General features: G+C 33.9%; 1 protein-coding gene across 12 annotated transcripts in view; it reads right to left on the bottom strand.

The window, feature by feature from the left end:
* ADGRG6 (adhesion G protein-coupled receptor G6) overlaps positions 1-22,250 on the bottom strand; it is a 151,598-nt gene that overhangs the window by 31,859 nt on the left and 97,489 nt on the right. For all 12 annotated transcript variants that reach the window (XM_035296883.3, XM_035296879.3, XM_078370823.1 and 9 more), the window contains 11 exons: positions 19,854-19,939; positions 17,046-17,098; positions 16,085-16,147; positions 12,515-12,657; positions 9,861-9,972; positions 8,377-8,441; positions 7,611-7,821; positions 6,453-6,624; positions 4,628-4,768; positions 2,204-2,323; positions 536-581 (listed from right to left, as the gene is read on the bottom strand). In XM_035296883.3, the coding sequence (XP_035152774.1) occupies positions 536-581; positions 2,204-2,323; positions 4,628-4,768; positions 6,453-6,624; positions 7,611-7,821; positions 8,377-8,441; positions 9,861-9,972; positions 12,515-12,657; positions 16,085-16,147; positions 17,046-17,098; positions 19,854-19,939 (1,212 nt within the window). The remainder of the gene's footprint in view (positions 1-535; positions 582-2,203; positions 2,324-4,627; positions 4,769-6,452; positions 6,625-7,610; positions 7,822-8,376; positions 8,442-9,860; positions 9,973-12,514; positions 12,658-16,084; positions 16,148-17,045; positions 17,099-19,853; positions 19,940-22,250) is intronic.

Genomic DNA, 22,250 nt, shown 5'->3' with positions numbered 1-22,250 from the left:
TGCCTTCCTCTCTTGACTGTCAAATCTAATTCAGAAGGCTGTTCTTCTCTTTCAAGTAATATATGTCCATTATAATCATTCCTATACTTACATTCCTTCAGTCAGCTTCTGACCTCCGTCATAACTGGAGGTCTGGAAGCTGGATTTTAAATTGTCTGCCTTAGATCAAGTAATCTCTTCAAATGTGTATTAGAACAATGAGATTAAGTGCACATCTACTTTCATCAAAAGTAGCAATAAAAATGTATGCTGTATTTTACAAGTAACTGATTTCAAAGCGGTTGTTCAACTGAAAAAATAAAATGAAAGAAAACATAGTGAAGTCTGCCTATTTCTTCTTTCAATGACTGAAAAGTTACAGAAATTAGAACTGACTTTCCAAGCTACCTAAACTAACTTTGCAGCTCATTTGCCATTTACACTTACATTGTGACTCACTCTGGTTTGGGGTGGAATTAAAGGAAACGGGGGTGTCTAACAATGTTTAAAATTCAGTTGTTATCTATATTAAGACAACCAATATTTTAAAACTTACTGTTTTTGTTCAGATCCCAGAAGGCACAGATGGGATGATGCACTTCCTATATTAACATAAGAATAAACATGTGAAATTGTGTTTAAATGTCATGATTTAAATATGGCAAAAAGAATAAAAACACAAAGAGTTTCACAAAGAAATAGATTAGCATTAACATGCCAAGATAACCTGAAAATGTCAGGCAATTCAGGGGAATCTTCTCTCCCACAGAGACTTCAAGAGAAAATCTACTCTAACCTCATGAGGAATAATACTACCTACCCATTTATCTGTAGGTTACTACAAATGTCCCGTTATTAAATATACTGATTCTACTCTCATTCTTAGCATTTAGCAAAGCTCTTGAAACTACAATTCTACATCATCTTCAAAATTCTCCTTTATGTCTGGGTATTTACATAAACAAATTGAAAACAAGGACTTGAGGAGATATTTGTAGACTCACGTCCACAGCAGCATTATTCACAAGAGCCAAAATGTAGAAGCAACCCAAGCATCTATTGATGGAGAAATAAACAAAATCTGGTATATACGTACAATGAAATACTGCCCAGCCTTAAAAAGGAAGGCAATTCTGACAGATGCTACAATATGGAAGAACCCTGAAGACACTGTGTTGTGAAATAAGCCAGTCACAAAGGACAAATACTGTATGTTTCCACTCGTATGAGGTACTTAGAGTGGTGAAATTAAGAGACATAAAACAGAATTGTGGTTGCCAGGTGCTATCGAAAGGAGAGAACAGGGCAGGGGTATTTAATGGGAGGAGACTTTCAGCTGGATAGACAGACGATGGTAATGGCTGCATAACAATGTGAAGACACTTAATGCTATTGAACTGTACACTTAAAAATGATTAAGATGATATATTTTATATTATGTATGTTTCACAAAAAAATATCTTCCCAACAAAAAGACAAATATATATATATATATCTTCCCTTATGAATGAAGGGGCTGAAATAAAGGAGGCCAAAGTGTTGAACAAGGAAGTCTAAGATGGTTCGTGACAAAGGAGGCTAGATCTTAGGTGACTTGGTTTTCAATCCTCAGCCCACTCATTTCCTGCCTGCCTTCCTGCCTATCTAAAAAATGCCAGAATCACGATGAGGGCCCTCTAGAAAAGTGAGAAAAACCTGTTCTTGGGCCATCTGGGACAGTAAGAATTCTCATCTAATTTTATCAAACAGATGACAAGGGTAATGAAGCAACAAGAAAAGCAACATTTGCAAATACTAAATAACTGCTAACTCTCAAAAAATAAGTCCACCCTCCCCTGTTTCTCCTTGGCTTTCCCAGTTGCAGTTATCTTTGCAAATATACACAGAAATAGAAAGAAACAACCAAAACCTCTAATGGCAGAACTGTGCAACTACATCTGCATTTAATTTATTTGAAGCAATATATGTTGTATCTTAAAAACAGAAGCCCTTTTCTTCATTTCCCTTCTCTTTTTGATTATTGAGTCCTAGATAAGACTAACTTCTCCAGCTGCTTCAATTTACTATGACTTTCAAGCCCTACCTGACTAGCCGTTCTCTCTTTATGGAAAACTGGGCCCTACCGCACAAAGAAGGGTCAGTTACTTTTTAACATGTAAAAAAGCCCCACTAGTTTCTGAAATAGTCTACCACTGTCCAAATGCTACTGGAAGCGTTTTCTTACCTGAGTACTTGTATGTTTGATTTTTATTTGAACAGGATCCTTCAGATTCTGGATAGTAATGTTTCCAATACTGCACGCCATCACATAACTCACTAAGAGTTTTCTTTGGGGTCCTACATCCTTTTAAAGAAAAAAAAAAGTGTGTGTATCAGTTAGAAGTATACACTTTTATTTTACTTTGGTGCTCCAAAATAAGCAAACTGTCAGCAATTTTTACACTTAAGATCTTCAGTTCTCGAACATCCTGTTTATCACTTCAAGTTGCTGGCTTTCCTGAAGTAGCTTTGTTATTTCCCTTATTATAATAAATACATTGAGGGAACATTGGGAGCCAATATTGTAAGATTATGTTCATAAAACTGCATTCTTGAATGTGGTGACTGATGTCAGCCAGTTAACATCTGAAACAATGCAGGCTCATAAATAATATACACTCATAAAAAGCTGTGAAACAATGAGATCATTTCCCTACTCTAGAAAATAGATGAAGTTGTTTTCTTTCAGAGAAGTATGAATATGGTGTGAAAAATAAAAAACAATTCATCTTTCACATCCATGCCAACAGCCTAACATGTTAACTAATTTATATCTAAAAGTAATACTGAACTCAAGTCCGATCCAGGACTTCTATCTTCTTCTCTGAATGTATACTTGCCAGCATATGCAGATTTCACTTAATCAGTAAGGTTATCAGAAAATCAAATCTGCTACATAAAATGGCTTGGACCAATAAGCTTTCTCTCCAGCAAGTTCATCTCTATTTTTTTCTTTCCCTTGTATTTCTTGTCCAACTCTATATCATAGCTCACAAGTCAGTTGTTTTGGAATAATTACAGGATTTCTTAAATTCCAAATCAAACTCAGCATCCAGAATATAGCTTTTTATTTACTTTTTACGGTGGTCACTGTTAATAAAGTCAGCTATTAGCTGGTGATACCCAGCCTTTCAGTAAAACACACAAAAAACCCCATCATATCTTGCCCACTATGATAGGGGAGCACCAAAGAACCCTTAAAGATTTTTTTCATTCTACTGTAAATTTACTTTAACATTTATATACGCTAATATATAAGATATGCAATATATATCTGTAACATACATATAACATATGCTTTCTTTTTTTTTTTTTAAGAGAGGGGTCTCACTATGTTGGTCCGATTGTTCTTCAACTCTCGGTCTCAAGCAATCCCCCCTCCTCTGCCTACCAAAGTGCTAGGATTACAGACAAGAGCCACCTCCCCTGCCCAGATATGCTTCCTAATAACAACTTTGATAGGGAAATACCAAAGGAGAAGGAAACAATGACTCAAAACAATGACAGATCCTTGCAAATCTAAGAGTTGTCTCCAACCCTTTCCACAGGGCTTCCGTACCATTCACATTTTGTGGCACCTACTTCATTTTTATATTGGTTTTAAAACAACATTGTCATACACTTCAAATTGCCATAATTTTAACAAATGCAGTTGTAAATGTTATAGCTATTAAATCTTTCAGGGTAAAGTACACATGTCCATATATAAAATGCATAAATTATATTTATATACCTCACAAAATTTGTATAGAGATGGTTCCTAAACATTTGTTGATAAAATTTTTAAATTTTGAATTTAATTACTGTCAAGGATTCCATGGTTTTCTCTTTCCTTGACTATATCTCTACTTGGTCATTCCTCTACAAAGGCAGATCTATTAAAATCAATTCCCTGGTCTTGAGACTTGCTATGTTCTCTTATATAAGTCACATTGTTTAATGCAGTGATACCTTGAATTTAATAGATAAGTTTTTTTTGTTTTTTTTTTAAAGCCCAGCAAAACCACTCTAGATCAGGTTGTACTTGCAAAGGCAAACAGAGGTCACCAGCGTTTGCTGGCAGTGGGTCTTCTAGTATCTAGAAATGATGCCAATAAAAATAATAATATGTGCTTAGCACAATGCCATCCAACTCTGCGGATGTGTGAAGACCAAAGGTCACTTGAAATACTAATGGGAAAACTGATTAAAGCCAAGAATGCTGCTTATTATGTAAACAGTGTTTCCTGCTAAATTAAAAAAAAAAAAGAAAAACACCCTTCCTTTGGTGTGCAATTTCTTTTAAAGGCCTAAATGATTGAAGAGCATAAAATATTTAATGAACGTAATAATAAAGTCATTTATTCACTAATTCAGTTTCTAATTTTTTAATGCAAGCCTAATACTTGAATTATTTTAAAAACTGATATACATACAACCTGTCAATAAGCATATTATCTGAAATAAAATATTTAAGCAATTATACAAAAAATTTCCATTTTTGAAAATGCAGTAAATTTTTCTAAACCTCCTGATATATTTCAAAGGAATCTAAAGTTTTGTTTTTTTACCTTTGAGCAAAGAAACTTCATTTGCAATCGAAAAATTATCATTTAATGAATGTATTTACCTGGAAAAGTCCAGTTTTGTTGAAGAAAGTAAACTGTGCTCTTCTAACTAATGCAGAATCTTCCTGACTTAAATTCTCAAGTAAGTTTGGAGGCAAGATTACAGACGCCAGTGGATCCACTTGTCCACTCTCAAAATCCATCTGTCACACACACAGAGATATATTGGTCAAGTGATCACAATTAAATGGTCATAATAACTTTATTCCACATGCACAGTTAGGCAAGTGAACAATTGCAAGTTCAAGTTAGTCAGGACCAGGATTTCCCTTTGTATCTACAGTGGTCACTGTAACTCCTGGATAAACACCTACAGACAGAGCTGTAGATCTCATTTGGGTTTTACATGTGTGTCAAATGAGAAAATGCATTGATTTTAAAAAAGACATGGGGAGAAATCTATAAATCAGTCAACATTTTCAAGTATAAGAATTAGATTTACCAGCAGCAGATTTTGAGGTTTTCTCAAAACACGTAGTAAAAGATAATAACTATGGGAGGAAGAGGTGAGGGAGAGAGAAAGAGACTGAAGTTAACTTGTTGATTTCAGACTGCATTAAAATTTTATGAACACTCTCATATAGCATTTTTACTGAAACCGTAGCTCAAGGCCAAAGAATGCTTTCTTGCGAACAGTCTTGGAATGAGAGTGAGGTTGACTGAGTTTTTACTCTTAAAAATGTGAAAGAGAATTGTCCAAAAGGGCCTCTAGTCTAATGGAGTACAAATAGTCTTGCCTGTATCCTGCTTTCAGGATTTTTATATTTTCAGTTTGTTCTATCTCCACAGTTAAAGAAACAGTACACTTCACATATTATACTCTTCCAGGTCAAGAACAATGCTTCATTCATTTTGTTTGCTCTGATGGCTAATATTGTCTGGCATGTAGTAGGAACTTGAAAATTCTTATGTGTCGCTTGAACATGTTGAAAAGATTCTCCATTAATCTAGCCCCTGCGTACGTGTCTAGGCTTGCTGTCACCTGCTACCCAAGACTTCTACATCACATGTTCTCAAAGTGTGATACTTAGACCAGCAACGTCTAAAGAACTTGCTAAAAGTACAAATTTGGGGGGCCTACCTAGGACCTATTAAATTGGAAACTCCTGGAGTAGGTCCCAGAAATCTGTTTTAACAAGCCCTCCAGAAAATTTCCAGAGTCTCACTCTGTTGTCCAGGCTGTAGTACAGTCACATGATCTCGGCTCACTGAAACCTCCACCTCCCAGGTTTAAGTGATTCTCATGTCTCAGCCTCCCAAGTAGCTGGAATTACAGGCATGCACCACTATGCCCAGCTAACTTTTTTCGTGTTTTTAGTAGAGATAGGGTTTTACCATGTTGGCCAGGTTGCTCTAGAACTCCTGGCCTCAAGTGATCCACCCACCTTGGCCTCCCAAAGTGCTGGGAATACAGGCATGAGCCATCATACCCAGCCTCCTCCAGAAGATTCTACTATTCAGTTTGAGAACCACTGGCGAAGAGAATGCACCATGCTTCTTTTCACATTGGGGCCCTTAATAAAGCTCTTTCCTCTAACTGAACTGATCCTCACCCCAAGTATAGTGTTTTCTACTCACGCTTAGCTCCAGTAACCCCTCTTGTAGAAGGTAAGTGGATCACCTCTGTCACCCAGGTTATGAAAGTATACCCTCTCTGAGCTTCCACAATACCTTATGGCTACTGCTCTAGTTAAATTTAGCCAACATTCAGACCTGCTTGCCACCTCATGGACCAAGATCTCCTTGAAGCAGCAACTGCTAAGTGATCAGAAAGTTTTTATATGTCTAAGTAATTAATTAAAATTAAAGAAACCACTGGCTCATTACCTGGAAATATGATTCATTATTTCCTGGAAGACCAATGCTAAAATTTGAAATTGCATTTGTCCCTGGTAACAGGGATGATACACCAAGAGCCAAATTCTGAGTTGCAATATTCACATGTGATGTGTTATTTAGGTCTATCTTGAAGGCCAACTCATCAATTGTTTTTAAAGCTCTAAATAAATGACAAAAATAGCAGTGTTAAGTAATACAATATTTTAGGTACTTAAACATACATGTTTTGCTTTGTGGCAAAATATAAACCAAATAAAATTGTTTTTAGATTTTCTGATCTTAACATAAACACCCATAAAATTACCCCAAACCGCAATGATATCTGTTAAAATATGGAATCACAGGGATGGATGCATCCTCAAGAGAAATATCTGTTTTATGGAAAATCAACAATCACATCATCCTGAACAAATACTGTTTTTCATTCTAAAATAAATTTTAAAAGCCTCTCTTTCCCCACATGACAAAGCATCCTCCCTACCTTATGGCTTATCAAGAATCAAAGGAAATAATGTGATAAAAATGTTTTGTAAACTGCAAGACACTGTAAAAATGTTTATATTGTTATCATGTAGATTAAGTGAGAAAATACATTTTTATCAAGTATAAAATTTTCTTCAGAGAAATGTAGAAGGGAAGGAAATAAAAAACAGCAAATATTTTAATATTAATACATTAAGTGAAGCAATTAAATACAAACCGAATCATATAAATGTAGATATATTTTCACCTGTCCCAGCATGTTCATTTCAGAAGGCCAACCACGTAGCTGTGGCTGTCAGTGGCATAGTTCACAGTATCATGGACTTATGATGACCAGTTATGCATAACTCTGCTAGCCAACTAAATTTAGAGTTTTAGAATTTTAAAATGAAATTTAGAACTTCCAAATAAAAAGTGAAATACTTGATTATGCTTTCTAGGGCTATGGATATGGTAAATTATATTTCTCAGGAAAAAAAAACTACATACACAAATTTTAAGTTCATGTTGTCAATGGCCTTGCTTAATTATTAATGACTATCAATACATCTTGCAGAGATTTGAATTGTGACATCTGGGCACAAAGTGTTTAGATAGGTGAGAAATTATGTAACATCACATTTATCCAATAAAATTTATTCTCCAGAAAAAGAAAATACTTACTCAGACGAAGACTCAAGTAAGTCACTGTCTGAACTGCTTAAGATATTAGAAAATATATTCATTAGAGTTGAGCCAAGTGTTATATCAATGTTTTCTTCTTTATTCACAATTCTTTTGACTTGTTCCACAATGTCGATAATATTGGCTGAGGTTAAGTTCTGCCCATCGGCAGTATAATTTAAAATCTGGTTAGCAACTTCATTTGCTTCCTCTAAAAAAAAGGCAGAAGAAAATAACACCAAGTTTTATCTGCATATTTTGAACATTTCCAGGAATTCAAAAAAACGAGTGTAATATTTTACTTTACAGTTGAAGCAAGAAAGTGAGATTTCCGTATTTATATCTCATCCCCATCTTCACAAGGCAATAACATTTCTTTCTATGCAGAGACTAACTTCCCTCTCTAGTAAGATACGCATAACTTGGAGAGATTAATGATCACACAAAGTTCTAAGAGAAACGTCCCCAAAATCACTGAATAAGTATATATTTGCTACTTAATACAAACCACAAAATGTTGACATGAATACCAATTTATGTTAGTTTTGTCTTCTCTAGATTTTCCTTACTATGTTTAATCTCCTATAGAACAGAAAGTTAAAATGAAAGTAAAAAGTATTTTCTATCTTAAGTAAAACAATCGTTTGCCTTTTAATATGAAAACAGTATCACATAGCAGAAGAATATGCCTGAAGACAATGAAAACCATGAAGCACGGAGTCATTTCATTTTATCCTTGAAAAATAAAGGAAAATTGCTCACTTACTTAAACAGTTGGAGATATCAACAGGTCCCCAGTAGGCTTCAGATAAGTTGGAAGCATTGTAATAACTGTGAAACAAAATAGATGTTTTAAATATTTTATATAACTGATATTGTCATTTTTACTACTTATAGGGATTTGTATATAATGTATACATTTATTACAATATGATCAACAGACAAGCTTCCCTTTAAGACACTGAACCTCTCACTCTGCTTCCAATTTAATTTTCTCTGTTTATCTCTGTACCCGTTCATATGTCTATGTTCCCCTATCTTCCTAACCCATTTCTGTTTATCGCCCTCTCTATACAATGTTCCCCAGTTCCCTCCACTTCTCCACCTCATCCTTCTTAGCCTTCCTTATTCTCTCCTCTCTCACCCCAGTTTGTTTCTCCATTTGCACTATTTCCTTCTACAGGTTTTCTTTTCCTGTTTTGCTATAAATAATATTAGAATTGAAAAATTTAGTTAACAACTTTTAGGATTTGCCTTGATTTCTAGGTAAGTTTCCTTTGAAAATAAAACTGTAATGCATTGGCATAAATCTCATGCTAAAAATTCTTATGGAAAAAAAAAAACCAGTAGTTTATATCTTGGAAACAAAATACTAGCAATATCCTAACCTGAGATCCATTGGCCAAGTAACTGCTTTAAGAACTTTACAGGTAAAATCTGATTTTGAGTTCATATAACTCTGCAAAGCAGATTATAATCCCCATCTTATATAAAATAATTTGGAATTTGATAAATCAATGAATTGTCCATCTCACAGCCAGGAAGAGAAAGAGCCACATTTCAAACTCAAGTCCATAAATCCCTGAAGTCCCCTTCTTTCCTCCCTACAAAGTGTCAAACACAGCAGTATTTACAGTATGCAAAGTATTTATGCTTAGGCAGTTTCCATTTCTGACTTTCCCCCCAAAAAAGCTCTAATTGAGAGTGAGTGGGTGGAGAAATGGATTTGACTTGCTATTGCATGAATCCCTGCTATTGTCTTGTCTCTGAGGTTTCTGTTAAACATTTAGAGAAAATCTATACCCTGACAGTTTTCATCAGCAGACTGGATCTTGTCTTTATTTCTACCCCAATCTGGATCTTGTCTTTCTTTCTTCTTTGCCTCCTTTCCCCATTCCAACAATAATCAGTACCAATAGTTAAAAAGTTTCAGAATTCCAGATGCACGTTCCAGGGCTAGGCCAGAGGAACAAGCTACTTTGGGCTCTGGTGCTACCCACTGGCTTCTAAATTCTTCAATGTTTCTTTAAGAGGGCTTGATAGGCATGTGGCTAGGAGGAAAACACTGCCTTTCTGAGTCACCAATTTATGTTATCTTTACTCCCCAGGAACGAATGAAACAGGCATACATAGAGATTCTTGCCCTTCTTTGCAATCAATATAATACCTGAGAACTACCGTGCTGCACGTATAACCCTGGAAAGGTTGATAACGTGGAGCCTTGCTTACAAAAGTCAGTGAAAATATTACCATATCCGTGAAACAGAAAAGCCAGGCTTTTCTGGACAAGGAAGATGATATTCAGAAGGTGTGATAGATGGCCAGTAGAAGCCTGTGGGTTCCTCCACGGCAAGACATACACCTATATGAAAATAAGAAACAGCATGAGAAATATTCACCTATTTTTTAAAGTTAGAAATTAGAGGTGCAGGATGAAAGCAAAATGACAATACTGGTAATTAGGTATTTCTTTAATGTAATACCAAAATATTAGTGTTTATGTTCAGATTTGCTAAAAAAAAATAGAAGTTAGAAACAACATTAACATTTAATACACTTCAAAAACAAAAATTATTACATAACAGTTATATAAGTATAAACATGAAACATACATTATCTTTCTAATTATTAGCAGATACTAGTTTTATTAAAAGAAACACTACAGAGAAGGAAAGCAATCCTAAAAAATTCAAAACGTAATTCGATTTTTTTTCAAAGAGGAAGGCCTACAAATGATGCCTCGATAGTGTCATCTTTGAGTTGTGGGGCTATTTTATGGAAAATGTTCCAGCTGCTCTGACAGCCTCTCCTGCCTGGACGCTTACTAAGGGGACCACAAGAAGGAACCTGCGAACTAACACCACACCCTCAGACTTCTTTAACCTCAAATCATCTGACTTTTCATTTGACAACTCTCAAAGTAAGCCTCCTGACATCAATGATTCAGATTTTGTATTTTAAAGAATATCAAAGTAACAGCAATATATCAACAACAATAAACTCCTGTATTTTGGTGAACATTAGCGAGTTACATCAGTTTACTGGGAACCTGTCCTATCATCACCAACTAAAAATTCAAATCACTTTCCCATGTATACCATGAGCTTTAAAACTGCCAGGTTTTAGCCTTTTATTTTTCCATTAGTAGAAATGCTTATCCACAGACTCACTTGCAGAAAAACAATAAAATGGATAATTTAAATTTAAATGGTTTAAATTAAATGTCTAGGTATACGAAAAGAGTGGTGTTGAGCTTTCCCAGCCTATGAGGAAAGAGATGCGCTGGTCCTCCCAGGGTTCTCCAGTCATAGATAAGCTACAATTTGTCAGGCTTTTTTTTTGTGAAAACCCCTATGGGTGAAAGGGTAGCAGGCCGCATTCTCCCTCTCTCCAAAAAGCCCCATTTGTTAGGAAATGTTTTCCCATACCAACTCAGAAATGGTTTATTATCATGATTAGTATTAATTGCATTCATTCATCTCTATGAGGTCTTTGTAAATGTGTGCATCAACCCAATAGAGATGGGTGGCTCCTCACAGAAGTGGAGACACCTGCCTCTTCACTACACTATGATTCTAGCCTTGGTCACAATCTCCCTCTTCAAGGCTGAGGAACACTTGCCTCCCTCAGTTCAACCTCCTGAGTGTAGAGAAAGCAAAGTGTCAAAGTTTTCTTTTCTTTTGATCTCTACAAATGTACCTAATCATAGTATAATTGTAAACATAGAATAACATTAGAACAATTGTTTTTTTGTTTTCCAATTTGCAAATATTTGCTTTCCTAAAATAAAACTCATCCAGACTCATTCATTCATTTATTCAGCAAGTATTCAAGTTCCAGGGAATATGCTGGGCTCTGGACTATGATCTTTTGATATGTATGATGATCTAGGCATCTGGACAACATGAAGTAGAGGCTCAAAGGCAGTGATATCTATACTAAATGTCAGAAAAGGTCCATAGAAGAAGTGACTTAGGAGCTGTCTTTAAAAATATATAGGTAATAATGAGGTTGATGGTGAGAGTGAAGAACAGTGTGGGCAAAGATATAGAAAGGTCAGGTAAAGGAGCACAGGCTCTTTGTGGAAGTACAAGCAGTGAGTGCCACATGTGTGGTTAGAGCTTAGAATGTGAACGATCTCCAGGAGAGACTTGTTTCTGGGTTCAACAGAACCCCCAGATTCCTGACCTACTACTAATAGAGACAGAGAACAGAAGAGGAGGAGTCATTTTCTGTTTGTTTTTTGAGATAGGGTTTCATTCTATGGCCGAGGCTGAAGTGCAGTGGCATGAACATGGCTCACTGCATGCTTCACCTCCCAAGTTCAAGCGATCCTCCTGCCTCAGCCCCACCTAGTAGCTAGGACTACAGGCATGCACCACAACACCCAACTAATTTTTTAATTTTTCATAGAGAGAGTCTTCCTGTGTTGTCCAGGCTACTCTCAAATTCCTGGGCTCAAGTAATCCTCCCACCTTTGCCTCCCAAAGGGCTGGGATTATAGGCATGAGCCACCATACCCAGCAGGAGATGTTTTTTATAACAGAAACTCTCCTTAAGATTTATCTCATTAGAGTTCCCATATCCATATCTATACACATTTTTATTCCTGAAGGTGACACCAATGATAATCAAGATTATTCTGGCATTTTGTACATATTGTTAGTTTTTTGAAATATGTCCCTAAAGTATAAACTTTCATCTCTACCTCCTTCATTTTCTTGTATTCATAAGTGCTGTGCCGATTTTTTTCTTTTGCTATGTCACACATTTGTTACTGAACTTCATCATCAGAAAAAAATGTACATAAACAAATAGTACATAAAGAAAGAATATTTCTGTTGTTTCAATTAAACCTGAATAGTTATATAAAATGCACATTATAAAAAATTAAAGTCACTTACCTAGTTGTCTCACATTCACTCTATGTAGCCTTAAGCCTTCATCCAAGGACTCATTATTTTTTAGGAGCTTCTGCTGAATGATTTTTCCTTCTAAATTTGTATTGTTGGTAGCATTGTAAACTAGAAGGGCCCAAAGTACCAACCTAGGAAAACATTTCAGATAGAACTGTTGTTGTCGATTGGTTGCTTGTTATTTGGTCGGATAAACAGAGCATTTAGATGTAGATGGATGACCACCAACTGTTGTGACTGAAGAGATTAGCCAAGGTGCTTACAGACTTTCTCTGCTGCTGTGAAAATTATAATGGTAAAAATATTCTAATATTTTTCAACTCACCATTTGTCTTTTGAAATTATTAAGCATTACTATTTACAAATGTGGTACAATTTCTTCAGAATAGCAACAAATAATTTTCTATCTCCATGAAACATTTGTAAGTACTTTGTATAGTAAAAAGTTTAACAAAATAAATACTCAAAATAGACTTTGTGATTGGCCAGTATATTACTTAAGAAGGTTATAGAACGGTTGACGTTGAAGAGCTTTAAAAAGGGAATGTATATATGGGAAGCAAAGAAATTTATCCCAAAATTTCTTTTGTTAAAAACTTTTGGTTCTATGATTTAAAGTAATATAATTTTCTGTTCAACTACAATCACAGCTATAGTCAACAGTAGAAATCAAAACTATCAACTTAACACTGAGGTAAAAGCAAGCAACATTATTTTGTCAAATAGAGGAGAATTTCTTTTGCTTATATGTGATAGCTCTGGGTTCACCAAAAAATTTGTTTCTTCTTTATATTCAGAGGAGAAATGAATAATATGATGTAAGATAAGACATTAAATTATTGAGATCAGTTACTATCTACATGCCAAAGACCAAGTGGTAGATTGTTTTTAAACTAGTTATGGAATGCCCAGTAGAGAGGCAGTGGCATATTTTATTTATGAAACTGTGAATATTAATAATTATTATATCATATATAATTATTTAATTATAATAAATATATATAAGTATTAGTCATAGTAATTTATTTGTGGTGTTAAAAAATAAGCAATATGTGAAATATTTGCTATTCATTGCTAGGTAAAATTTAAAAATAGCTCAATTTTTCTTTCCTAAATATCTGTGCTAATCTCAAGGAAAAGGTGCTCTGCTATTCTCATAATTAACTCTGAAAAGGTCTCTTTAAAATAATCTACTGCTTACCATTCACATACAAGTCATATTTCAGGATGAGGCAAACACAGAGGTGAACATAATGATAGATAGCTGTGAAAAACAGATGTCATTATGATAGCTTAACAATTTTTAAAATGGCCTATGGAAAAGTATCCCTTGATTAAATTGTTGTTTGAAGGCAAGCTTCACCACTCCAGTTGGTGAGAACTTACAGCTGGGAATGTCAACTTTTACTTGTCTTGAATACTGAGAACATAATTAGCACAAAGTATTGTGGGTGATATTGAATACCCAAATCCAATAAGTCAGGAATAGCCATACATTTTCAGTTTTCCTCTCTCATCCTGAAAACTGAAACTACTTTACGGTTCTACAAAGTCACATTCTATCTGTTGTTACCATCAGTCATTCTTTATTTAAAAAAAATAAGGTCTCTGTGGCTTTGGTTTCCTGTCTGTCTAGGCAATAGAGTATGACAGCATTATCTGAAGCTATGGTCTGTGTTAAGTGATACAATCAAATTGAAAGGAAAAGTTTAAATAAAAAAAAGAATGTGTGTAAAAGTAGTAGACCATGGTTTTGAGAAAAGCTGAGACTATAAAGGCTCACCAATGAGGGTAAGAGCCCTAGAGAATAGAAGAAAAGAGAGGCAAAAAATGCTATAAACATAAATATTAAATAATGGCAAGAGTTCATACCAAAAAAAACCCTAAATATCTGGATTTTCCTATATACACTGTCTTAGTTCATTCTCCCTATAATTTTCTGTAAAATTACTCATTGGTTTGACAGACAAGGAAACTGAAATCCCATGAATTTAAATGTCTTTTAAGCAAGAGTTTCTGAGTACTGACATGTAATTATGATGGCTGATTTTAGCATCACCTTGTAGTTGAAGAATCACAGTAAGTAAACTAAAAAGCGAATGGTGACTGCAGGAAGAACGTATACCATTGGTGATATCTCCCACACCCAGGACTGTCCCAACAGCTACAAAAAGTGTCCAGCAAAGAGATCCCAATTGCTGCTGAATCCATTACTGAAGACGCAATATGATCTAACAGAAAGGACTGAAAAAAATTATTTGGTTAAATAGTGAAGAGTTCTGTCACCTTCAAGAATATAGGACTGAAATACATTACTGTGTTTTCATATAATAAAGAAACAATTATATTGCCAGAAAATAAAAACAATTTCCTTAATCAGATGGCTCAATCCAGTCCATTTAATATGTATACAAAAATGACATCTTTCAATGTAACTTTCAAAACATTTGTTTTTCCGATGTTGAACCAAAAAAAAAAAAGTTATCTGGTCAACTCTCATATGAAATTTTATCTTCTCATAGTTAAGAATATATCACATGAAAAGAAGCAGACTCTATCGTCAGGGCTGTGTGTCCATAATATCAGTTCAGTCTATTGAGATCCAGCAAGACTTATAGAAACTTTCGCTTTACAACAAATTAAAAAAAAAAATCTATGGAGGCTACATATGACATGTCATGCCTGTAATCCCAGCACTCTAGGGGGCTGAGACAGGAGGATCACTTGAGGCCAGGAGTTTGTGGTCAGCCTGAGCAACACAGCAAGACCCAGTATCTACAAAAATAATATTTTAAAAATTAGCCAGGCATGGTGCCACATGTGTGTAGTCCCAGCTACTCAGGAGTCAGAGGCAGAAGGATCATTTGAGCCCAGGAGTTTGAGGCTACAGTGAGCGATGGTCACACCATGGTACTCCAGCCTGGGTGACAAAGTGAGATTCTGTCTCAAAAAAAAAAAAGTCTACAGAGATGCAATACATGATGCAAATAACCTAAACACAAGTAAATTTATTCCATTTGGAAGTTTAGGTTTTTTGTTTTACAGTACTCTAAACATTTGGTCCTTATATGCCAACTGGTCATACATGCTGGACATAGAAATTAAATTATCTGCATGATTAAAGCATGATCCTGATACACAGTTTAAAATGGAGACTTCAGAAAATTAGCTGGAGCTTTAAATGCTGAAAATATTTTGGCATCTATTATCCATATTACTTGATGCTATCATATATAAACACTTTACTTAAAGCTATTTTCTTTGAAGGTGTCTTTGTAATTTCAAGCAAGAAGCAATAGGTTATCATAAACTGGAAATACTAAAAATAATAATAATTCATCCACTTTAAATGCCGTATTTCTCAATTATTTTCATCAGATGTACATTACTACCCAGTCTGTTATATTACAGTTTCAACTACAAGAAAAAATAGCATACAATAGTGCTAAAGAAATAATTGTGCTAAGTTTTTCTTTCCCATCTGTTTTCATTTTTCTACCAGTTAAAGTAGTGAGCAAGAGAAAGAATGCTATGCTTTTTATAAGACTGTCCTGTTACCTTGAATCATTCTCAATGCTTCTCTTGACTTTAATCTTGTCCTCTCCAGAGCTCAGGTGAAAACTATAAATAAAATACATATATTCATTAATCCACCTCTTCAACTGCATCATCAACAATAAAATTTGGGGACCTGAAATAAAGAGACAGAATGGGAATTCTAAGACAATATTTCCAAATGTGTGTCCTGAGGTTGTAGCTCCTTTCATAAAGCTAGGCAACTGTGTGCTTTTGCTGTTTTGAAGATCCGCAATGCATATTACTACACTAAAGAAATGGAAACGTTCCAATAAAGAAATCTGCTTCAGTTTGTTTAATAATGTTTGCTTCACCTGAATTAATCTGACAACTTGACCCCTTTTCTGTGTTATTGAAGTCATGACATACACTTCAGAAAATGAGTTTAAGTGTAGGACTGTGAAAATAAGGTACACAGGAAGATACATGGACAATACCAATTGCTGAAGATTAGCAGAGGATTTAAATATAAACACAGTGAGGGATAATTTTGAAGAGTTAGGTTGCAATCAGACTGTAGATGTACAAGATTAGATCAGGGAAAAAAAAAACGTGGTCTTGAAGTGGGTGCATACAACCCAGGGGGTGTTCTAGGTGATTCAGGGTGTGAGAAGAAACTAACAACTTATGTATATTTAATGATGCAATTTTAATTTTTGACACATTATAACATATATCAATTCAGTTACACACACACACAAGACACACTTATGATTTAAAAATACAAATACAAGTTAACTGGAATGTATGATCAAAACATTTTAAAACCATCACTGCAGCATTGAGGATTTTGTGCAATAAACTAATATATAGAGTTGTTTTAGAAAGATTGTGTATCTAGTACTTGTGTGTGTGTATTTGTATTATGTGTTGGTACAATCAAATAGTAGCAGTAATTAGACACTACTTTAAATTTCTCAAATAATTTTATTCTCTCATTTACCTGATATTAATGACATAAACCGTGTAGTTCCAATTTTGGAAGGTTGAATTGAGCTGGAAAACACAATGGAAAAGGCTGAGTTTTGTTAATACCTTTAAAAAATATCTAAATCAAATTTCTGCTTAAAACATAAGTTGTTACTGAGATAAGACCATGAGAAAATCCTGAAGAGCTGGAGGAGTGAAGGGTAAAGATAACAGTTACTGGATCATTGTATACCAATGTTTTTCCTTTCAGTCCTCAAAACAACCAATAAAACAGGTATTATCCTTACATACCCCACAGTCTTCTAAATAAAGAAACTGAGCTTTCTCAGAGAAGAAATAGCTTGCCTAAGATCACCCAACTAAGCAGTAGCAGATCTCAGATTGGAACCCAAGTCTGTCTGTTCGGAAAACTATCATTTCCTCTCTAGCCTTCATATTAAAGAAGATTCATACAATAAATACCTTCTCTATTCTTTATTTAACAAACACTGAGGTACACTAAAACATTTTTCTAATAATTACTCTCTCATAATATTAGTAAATAAGAAAAATTATAAATTAACAATATAAATTTTTTTTAAAAAGAAAATAAATTCAATACTACTGGAACTATGTAATTATTAAGTGGTTATTTAGCAGTCTTTATGGTCTCAGCATAGGAGTTTTTAATGAAGCAATGAATTCCACCAATATAAAGAAGCTTCCTGGATTTCCAACTTTCTGGAATCCCCTCCCACATGGTGGGAGCTTCCTCTAGGATTTCCCCTCTGGAATCCCCTTCCACACTCTTTGTGGAAGTCTTTCTCCTCTTCTCCTTTCCTTCTCTTTTCTCTACCTAAATAAAACCACCTTTCTGCAAAAAAAAAAAACAAAAAACAAAAAACAAAGAGGCTTCCATGATGTAGTTTTCCAAATAATTGCAAAACAAGATTTTTTCACTGACATGACATACTCCTATTAACACATCATCTCCGAAGGGTGATTTAGGCCTTGTTTCATATACACATTTAGCCTTTCTTTTATGCATTTCTGCAACTGAATGTAAGTTTTAGGGAATCCTGGCAAAAAAAGTGTCAAGTTATTTTAAAATTGTAAATAGTAGTAAGTTGAAACAGGAACACCATTTATATTTTCTCTATTACCAGGTATCTGCTTTGGTACTTTGCATTTTAAAGAAAAAATGTCTAATGAAGTTTAGCTGCAGATGAGAATAAAGCTATGTCAAAAACCATGCATTAAGTAAATATAAATGTAAGCTTATTCCTTATCTAGCACAAACTTTCTAGTGAATGCTAATTTCAGATTAATAACGTTACCTATTATTTGTACAAATAAATTAACAGTAGCTTATTTAAGAATGAAAATAAAGAATTCTATCTTCTGAAATTCTGACTTTAAACAAAAAGAACAATGCTGGAAAGAAAATGAGATACACTTTCTGTAGCCTGCTCTCTCCATCGAGAAGTTAAACATATCTCATAATGTTTGAATTAGTTACTAATCTCAGTGTGGCATTCCCAAAAATCAACAGTAGCATTTTTCTTTTATTTCAATAGAGAATTTCACCTTTCTCGCCAATTTTGTAAAAGAGCTATTTACCTACTATTGTTACCTGTGGTCAACTTTTTTTTAAAGAGTACTGCTTTTAAAAAGAAGACTGTTTTCTACCAATTATTTTTCAAATATATATAAGAGTATGTGTGTGTGTGTGTGTGTGTGTGTGTGTGTGTATACCACTACCTCTCAATGTGTGGTTAAACTTTCTTTTGCCACCAAAACACATTTATTAAACAGCAAATATATATGAAAACTCATTTTTCTTACTTCAGAATGTATAGTGACTCAATTTTCAAAAATTGAACTATAACAGCATTATATATAAAAAGAAGTACCAAGTCTTACGGTATGCTGTAGGTAGGAAATGAAATAATAGAAAACATAGAAACCTATGGAAAATAAAAATTTTGAGATTATGAAGAAAATGAAAAAATACATGTGCTGTATTTGTAAGAAAAATAAGAAAATAAAATGTTAAATTTTTAAAATTGAAAACTACAAAATGTTTATCGGTAGGATACTGGTTAAATTACAACCTAACTGTCCATCAACAGAAGATCTGCTAAATAAATGACTGAACAGCCACATAATGAAATATTATACATTGTTTCTGCAAAACAAAAAAAAGATGAAGTTCTCTAATGTTGCAAATCAGGTAACAATAAAAATAAGTATGGTATAGAAGGGCATGTAAAGTATACTGCTTTTACTGTAAAAAAAAATAAGGAAAATAAGAATCTATAGTTTAATTTTCTTTCATGTGCACAAAAAAATCTGGAAAAAAGCCAAGAAAAACTAACAGTGATTTCCTATTTGCCGTTGGTTATTGGGTTGGTACCACACAGATGAGCAGCAAGGATGAGTGGAAGACTTTCAAAATGTGTCTTTTTGTGCTTTTTGGTTTTGATCAAACATTCAAACAAATTTTTAAAAGAATCTACTTAAAAATATAGCAGAAAATGTATGGATCTAATAGGAAATAAAGATAATCTGTTGCCACCAAAATCTATTTCCATTTGTGTGATACTTTTCTTATTTCAGACACTGATAGCCTATTAGGCTCAGTGTCTCATCCTTTTCAAATGTACTTTTCTTCTTATGCATAAGCACAACACCTCACTTACATATCTACTCATTTATTTCTAATGAATACCATATGTGTTTCAGTATGATCTGTGGATTCGGTTAACTAGTCTTTTTCAGATTCCCAGAAGTTAAAGATTTTTTCTTTTTTTAAAAAAAGAAAGGTTGTAAGTTGACTTACCCATTCTGCCACCTTGCTCTGTATTTTTACCTCCGGGTGACGAAGGATGTTTTGAATCACTACAGATATTCTATAGAGAATTCCATCTGCCCATTGGAAATAGGATTAATCCATTAATTATATTTTTATAGTCATAAAATTACCAAAAATTTAAAGTTATGATCATGTAAGTTTTATATAATCAAATAGTTTTATTCCTAATCATATAATTTATAATATAAGGTAAAAGAAATAACTTCTACATAGGCAAAAAAAATTCTGAAATATTTTGATGTTAAGCTTACTGACCTTGCAACTTCTTAGAAATAGTTATCAATTAGCTTACTCTTATTACTTGTATATGTTTCTTCATATTTTGTAATTCTATAGATTTCTGATATCTACTGTCTGTAATGTGTTAACTGTTTTCATGCACAACCTGACTTCTTATAACAAGGAAATTTGCTTTTGTGCATTATAAAGAATGATAAAAAGTTTTGGATATGAAAACTTGAATGAGATCATGTGGAGGAATTAACTTGAAAAAGTAGAATAGGCACACACATACTTACTGCCCTAATTCCTCTCCTTTTCCTCTCTTTCCCTTGCCTAATAAAACATTTACTTCTACTAAAATATTAGGTTGCATTTCCCCAAACTTTTCATCAAAAAATTTTAAATATGTTTATTTATACCAAAGTAGAGGGGGAAAAAAGAAACAATATTTTCAAGTAGAATTTTAATTGGACTACTTCACTTTAAAAAGAAAACCTTATTGTAAAGAAGGTTCTGCTTTTAGGGTGGGGGGAAATCTTTAAAGTAAACTGATTTTTTTTGTTTGTTTTAATAAAAATCAAACTCACCAGCAAGAGTTTGTTAAATAGCTCTAGATGGGTGCTAGAGAGCCCTTCAGTCAAAATAGTTCAAGAGAAAAATGCCCTTTTAAATTATGGTAGGTTATACAGAAAAAAAAAAATTTTTGAATGTCCAATACATACTTATTTATAGGTAAGTCTTAAATAAAACATTCACACAAAATATAGAAATACATAATTAGAGCAATGTTGAAGAAAATAGTAAAAATTGTGGGGAGGCAGTAGAAAGAAATATAAACGTTTTTCTCTGGGAATTTCCAAATCTACCAAAGTGCAAATTCCAGTTCCAACCAAAGGCATGTCTTTCCAGCAAGAGTCAGTCTCATGCTAAATAATAGAAATTGCTTCCCCAGATGTATTAACATAAAGAGTCAGTCTCATGCTAAATAATAGAAATTGCTTCCCCAGATGTATTAACATAAATATAGAAACTGGCACAAGTCCAAGCACAGGTGAGTTTAATTTATGCAGACTATGTATTTCAACTTCTAAAACTCTCCAGGTATTTTAATAATCTTGATTTTTATATTCCTTTAAACATGTTCTGAATGAAAAATATTTGGAGGAACATATAAAACAATAATTCATATAAAGATAACTTTTACACTGTAGATCTCATGATATAAAATCTCAAATGTTCTGAAAGATTGGGAGGAAATTCAAATTGTGAAGGTCAAAGAGTTATTTCAAGAACCTGGTAATAATCTCTGACTCTACAGAAGTTTCCCTACTTATAATTCAAGATGATCTAACTTTATGATGGTGGGAAAACAACAGGCATTCAGTAGAAACTTTTACTTTGAGTACTCATATGACCATTTCATTTCACACTTTAAGTTCAGCAGTCAATAAAGTACATGAGATATTCAACACTTTATTATAAAATAGACTGTGCTAGATGATTTTGCCCAGCAGTAGGCCAATAATGTAAGCATTCTGAACATGTTTAAGGCGGGTTCAGCAAGATATGATGTTCAGCAAGTTGGGTGTATTAAATGCATTTCTGACATTTGATATTTTCCAGTATTTTCAACTTACAGTTGGGTTAATAGGAATGCAAACCCCCTCATTAAGTGGAAGAGCATCTGTATTATCAATGCTAGTAGAGTATCTAAAAAGCCACCACTAGATGGAGACCTAAAGCATGCTTTTGTTATTAAAGTAGTATTTGTTTAGAAAAAGATTGCAAAATTCTACAAATCAGTATCTGTAGTAATTGACATTTCTGAATTTTTATAGAAGAATCCAGATATTTAAGATGCTTTCTTTAAACTTTGTGTTTTCTGCCCCAGTCCACTTGTTAATCTTATTTAAAATTTAAGAATAGTGCAGTCAACAAGCAACCATGAGAAAAGTCCAAGAATGAACTGTCAAAGCAACATAAAAAAACATGTCCATTGAAGGGCTGGTGAGAAGGGTTTTGGACTGCAGCAAAATTATTGGCTTAAACATTGCCATTGGAGGAAATGCATAATTAAGACACATTTATGTAGGATTTTCCACGTTATCATAGCAGTAAAATCATCTTCTCTTACCAATGTTA

The sequence above is a fragment of the Callithrix jacchus genome, chromosome 4, assembly GCF_049354715.1.
Source record: "Callithrix jacchus isolate 240 chromosome 4, calJac240_pri, whole genome shotgun sequence".
Lineage (NCBI taxonomy): Eukaryota > Metazoa > Chordata > Mammalia > Primates > Cebidae > Callithrix > Callithrix jacchus.
Note: the sequence above shows the minus strand (reverse complement) of the source record. Positions and strands in the feature narration are given on the sequence as shown.